Here is a 5,070-nt window from a genome sequence, read left to right as displayed (position 1 = left end):
GCTATTCTGGAGGGTTCTTATCTGGTGGGGAGGGATGTTGCCTACTCAACAAAGTACTAGTGAAGTGCCAGTTGGGTGGGTTGGGGAAGGAAGGATCTGCAGATAAACATAAAGCAGAATATCTGTGCATTTGGGGATGTCAGTAAAGCACCCAGGGCTGCACTGTTGGGCACAGCCTCTGCTGGGTTATGTTTCCCAGCAAGCCAAAACCCTGGGATTGTTCTAATTTTCTAAACAGCAGCATATCCTTGGAGTCTGGTTGCTGAGCCTTTTTTCCTCTTCTAGATACAGCACACAGAAGACATGGAAAATGAAATAGATGAGCTGTTACAGGAATTTGAAGAGAAAAGTGGAAGGACTTTTCTTCATACTGTCTGCTTTTATTAAAGCACATCTGTCTCTTAGGCCTTAATACAGATGAGGGAAGCATGTGTTTAAATTTCTGATTATACTGTATTTTCCTGGAAAATGAATATTGATATTTGTTTGTTTGTTTGTTTGTTTGTTTGTTTAAAAACTCCTTTTCAGTGTCTTTTTGTTTCAGGTGTTCTGTCACAGGTAGGCAGAGGTACTGGTTGGGCTTGTACATATGAAATGATTAAAAGTATACACAAAGGCCACCTATTTAAAAATTAAATTCAAGTTCTTTTTTTTAAATCCTACTTTAATTATTACAAGTAGGTTTTTAATTATAAAGAGAATGTTTCTTGAATATAAGTTTATAATGTATTTTTCCAGCTTACAAATTTATTTTATTTCAGTTGTGCTTTTTTTTTTCGTTTGGGTTTTGTTTTGTTTGTTTTTTTATTTTAATGTGACAGAATGGCTAAGGATGTGAATGGAACAATTAAATAACTGAGTATCTGTATATTATTAGCTATAAAGTTGGAAGCATCCAATAAAAATGAAAAACCTCTAAGTTTGTCTGTTTTCAAAGTAGCAGCTGAGGGAGTGTCTGTTCTTTTTGAGGTGAAACACAAAGTATCTGGGTGAGATGAATAAAACTGAGAGCCTGTAACTGTAGCAGTGAGGGCCCAACGTGTAAGGAAGATGGGGAGAAATGGCAAACTCCACCGGCAACTGAAATAACTTAAATTTGGAGGTTTTTTTAACCAAAGCACTTTTGAATAGAAGCATTTTCCTCCCTTACAGCAGCAATAAATGTGGTTGTCACGGCTCAGAATCCAGGAGGTGGGTACGTGTGTACAAACAGAGCAGAAACCTGCTCAAACTTATGGAAGTGAACCCAAATTATTGCACACTCAACATGTAAAGTGCTGTTGCTTACAGGCAAGAGAATATCTTAAAAGCTGTTCCATTAAAGGAACCTGTGAAGAATTTGGAGCAAACGAGGCTCTTCTGGGGTAGCTGAGGACAAAAACCACCAGGTTGGAAGTGAAGCAGCATCAAGTGGGGGGTTTGTCCTCTTGGCTTCTCCCATTCCACCAGATTTTCCTTGCTGATTGTTTCGCCCTTGCAGGAGTTTGGTGCAGGTGCTTTCAGTTCAGGCCGGTGTTACCCCTCTGTGCAGACAACTCTGGCTGTGGGGCAGTAAATCCTCAGGTGATGCTGAACCTCTCTCAGTGAACACACAGGCATCAAAGAGCAGCATTTGGGGTTCCACACCTGAGAACTGCAAGTCCATGTTGGAAAACACTTCTTGGCAGCTGCAAACTCTGAGGTCTCAGTCAGGCCCCCAGGGAAACCTTACACCTCGCTGCTCATGGGATCTTGGGGGTTGGCTGTGGTTTCAACTGCTTTGTGGGAGAACTTAGACCTCTGCCAGCTCATCCGTGTCCTGGCCGGTGTCCAAATGGGTCAGTGCATCATCCTCGGGTCCTGGGAGTGTTTAATATCCCTGAATTACCTGGGCTGCTTTGCTTGTCTGTTTAAAAATGCTTAAAAACGTCGTGGAGAGTGGCAGGATCAGAACAAACAGGGGCTGGGGAGCTGGAGCAGCAGCTGGGATGAGATTTACAGGGTGTGTGATTTCCAGTTGGCATGTCCTGTCCCATTTTGTTCCTGGAGACTCTGGGTTTGATGGATTTCCTTGGCCTCCTCTGCTCCTCCTCGCTGGTGTGTCTGATACCATCTCTGTTACCATGGGGATATTTTACAGCCAAGGGAAGGAGATGGTGCTGTGAGGACTGAACTGCTTTATGGATCTCTTTAAAAAGGCATTCCAAGCACAGTGCTGAGCATTTGGAGCAGAGTTTTCCTTCCCCATGCAGCACCAGCACCGAGTTCTGCTCTTGGCAAGGTGAAACCTGGGGAGCGTTTGAAAAATGTTTTTGCTCTCAACTTAATTCACCCTAAACAGAGTTCTTTGTTGTTATTTCACAGAAAGGCAGGAAAAACCCACACAGGGTGTTTTAACCCGAGTTTTGTGTTTATATTGGGATTCACAGCAGAGTCCTCTTTATTGCAGGAAGGTTGCACTTCTCATGTGTGTGGTTGGCAGAGAATTCTGGCTGCTGTGGTGCTAAGTATGGAATAATTAGAACTTCGCTGCATCTCTTAACCAAGAAGCCTGAAACCACAATAGAGTGCACAGGATGTTGCAGAACAGTTCTTTCCATCCTAAACATTCTGTTCATGAGCCAGAGCAATGCTGGGAGCTGGTCCTGTGTCACTTGTTTATTTACCAGTGTGCAGAAGGATGGATAGATGGATGGGTGGATGATCTGGAAGGCCAAGTCAGTATTTTGAAAGATCCACAGTCAGTATTTCAGCTTTCTTTGAGCATAACTTGTTCTTCAGCCTAAAGCTGTTCATACCCTGGCATGTTACTTCTCATTTAACTTGAAAAATTTATGCATTTGTGTAGTTACTTTGTCTCCACATGCTTTATTTGCATCGAAATCCTTGGATTCTAAAAGCTCAGTTAGTACAGGAATTTTATGGTCTCTTGTTTGAGATACACAAAAGTGTAGAGATATAAAACTGGGGCTAAACACAAGGTCAAAGCTATTTTCTGTGTCAAAAAAAAAAAAATTTCAAGGGAAACTTTGGTCTAAAGGAAAGGGGAAAAATATCTGGGATATTCTCCCAGCTTCCCTGGCCAGGAGAGGTGGTTTTAAAATGCCTGATCTGTGGGGGTGGCTTGGAAATGAGGAATGTGGATGGGTAGCCAGGCAGAACTTCACTTCCACCCAGTTCCTTGGTACTTGTCTTCAAAGTCTCTGCTCTCTCCTGTGGTTTTATTTGGCTGTTGCTTTAAAAATGGTTTGGTTTTCTGCAACTAGCAGAGTAACCAGCTGCATTCTCTCCACATTAGTCCTTCTGAGCTCTGCACATCAGTGGTGAAATCCATTTCTGAGCTCAGTGAGAAGTGGAAGTAGCTGAGGGCAGAGGGTTGTTGAGGAGAGAACTCTGAGGAGTTGGGCAGGGTGTGGCAAGAGATGCCTTCCTAGGCATGAAGCGCCTGGCTTGTCAAACGTTTCATATGTGTGGTTTAAATTAAAAATTAAAAAAAAAAAATCATCTGCAATGCAATCTGTGCTCTAATTTGAGGACACCATTTAGTGGTTTTAATTGTGTGACAGTATTTTGGTATTTTCAATACCCAGTAGTAGGTTAATGACTGTTCCTTGAAGAATGGAGTTTATATAACACGAGTCATTACATAAGAAGGCTGATTGTGGCCTGAGGAGCAGAAGGAAAACAAATATGAAAAAAAGCAAACCCCAGCACCAGCAAATTCTGCTTTGATGGCCCTGAGAAGCCTAAAGAAATAAACACCTGGGTTGTGGCAAGGTGAAGCTCACCTTGAGGAGGGCTGAGGACGGGGCGGTGAAGGCGCTGCAGGACACTCCAACCATCAAGCCCTGTGCTACCACGCATTTCCCACGTGGTGGCTGGAACCGCTTCCCTTCAGCCACGTCTCCTGCTTCACAGGGAAAGGAGCGACAGCCAAACAAGCAAAAAGTTACCGGCTGGCCACTTAATTTCCTTTTGATTTCCCCAGGAGCTCCTAAACGTGGCCTGAGCTGGACCGACCAACCCTGCGGTGAAACAAAAGCCGTGGAGAACCCGAAGCACGAGCTGGGCCTTGGCCCTTGGATCTGGGGGTTGGCAGAGGGGATGAAGTTGTGCTGGTATTCGTGCCCCAAAAGCGAGGCAGGGGTCTCCTGTGTCTGCACCATCCCAGCTTTCCCCAGGGGCCGACTCCAGGGAGGTGGGATTTGCTCAGGGCAGGGCACCCTCAGCCCTCCCTGGGAGCCCCTCTGGGCTTTTTCCCCGGGGCAGGGGGCGCAGGGCCGGGACCCCCACCCACCAAGGGCCTCTCTGGGTGCGGGCAGCAGCGGGCGGAGGGAGGTGCCGAGGGAAGGAGTGTGCGCGGCGGAGCCCGGGGCTCGCACCCACCACACGGGCCGTGCCCGGACCCCCGGCCGGGCGGGGGGGTCCCGGCGGGGCCACGAGGCGGGATGAGGCCGGTCCCGCATCATCCCCCCACCATCCTCCGGGAGGCGAGAGGGGCCGGGACCGACCCCGGGCGGAGGAAGGGCGGGGTGAGGATGGCGTGTGGGACTCGAAACGCGGCCAAGCGCCGCTGCCGGGGCTCCGCGTGCGGCTGCGGGGCGGGGGGAGCCCCGCAGGGCCGGCCCGCAGAGCTGCCACCGCCGCTCGCCATGAGCCGCTCCCGGAGCAGCGCCTCCCCACGTAGGTAAATGCCCGGGGTGGGGAGGGGGCGGCCGGCGCTGCCTGGGCGCATCTCCCCGCTGCATCCCGCATCCCTCCCCTGCATCCCGCATCCCTCCCCCGCCGTGCGGGGCTGGCCGGCGGCGCGGAGCCACCCGCGCCCGGGAGGGGCTGGGCCGGGGGGCTGCCGGAGCCGAGCGAGCGGCGGGGACACGCAGCCCCGAGCAGGGAGGGTTTGTGGGGGCTTATTTTTGGGGCGGGTGGGCGCGCTGATTTTGGAGGTGGTGGTGGGGGGGTCGGGGTATATTTTATTTCCAATTCTATTTCGCAGCGGGGATGATTTTGGGGAGGGTCGGGGGAGAGGATGCAATGAGGCTCCCCCGGAGCGGGTGATTTTTTTTGCAGCCTGCCTCCTCCTCCCCCAGCCTC

General features: G+C 49.4%; 2 protein-coding genes across 2 annotated transcripts in view; both read left to right on the top strand.

The window, feature by feature from the left end:
* SSU72 (SSU72 homolog, RNA polymerase II CTD phosphatase) overlaps nucleotides 1-919 on the top strand; it is an 18,847-nt gene extending 17,928 nt beyond the window's left edge. Inside the window, exon 5 of the mRNA XM_027898985.1 lies at nucleotides 286-919. Coding sequence (XP_027754786.1) covers nucleotides 286-387 — 102 coding nt within the window. The 3' untranslated portion in view covers nucleotides 388-919. The remainder of the gene's footprint in view (nucleotides 1-285) is intronic.
* Nucleotides 920-4,517: 3,598 nt separating this feature from the next.
* Nucleotides 4,518-5,070, top strand: part of TMEM240 (transmembrane protein 240) — a 14,381-nt gene continuing 13,828 nt past the window's right edge. The window contains exon 1 of the mRNA XM_027898982.1: nucleotides 4,518-4,662. Within this exon, the coding sequence (XP_027754783.1) occupies nucleotides 4,518-4,662 (145 nt within the window). The remainder of the gene's footprint in view (nucleotides 4,663-5,070) is intronic.

The sequence above is a fragment of the Empidonax traillii genome, unplaced genomic scaffold (genome assembly GCF_003031625.1).
Source record: "Empidonax traillii isolate 1590-97213 ecotype Southwest subspecies unplaced genomic scaffold, ASM303162v1 scaffold633:size372093, whole genome shotgun sequence".
In the NCBI taxonomy this organism is placed as follows: Eukaryota; Metazoa; Chordata; class Aves; order Passeriformes; family Tyrannidae; genus Empidonax; species Empidonax traillii.
Note: the sequence above shows the minus strand (reverse complement) of the source record. Positions and strands in the feature narration are given on the sequence as shown.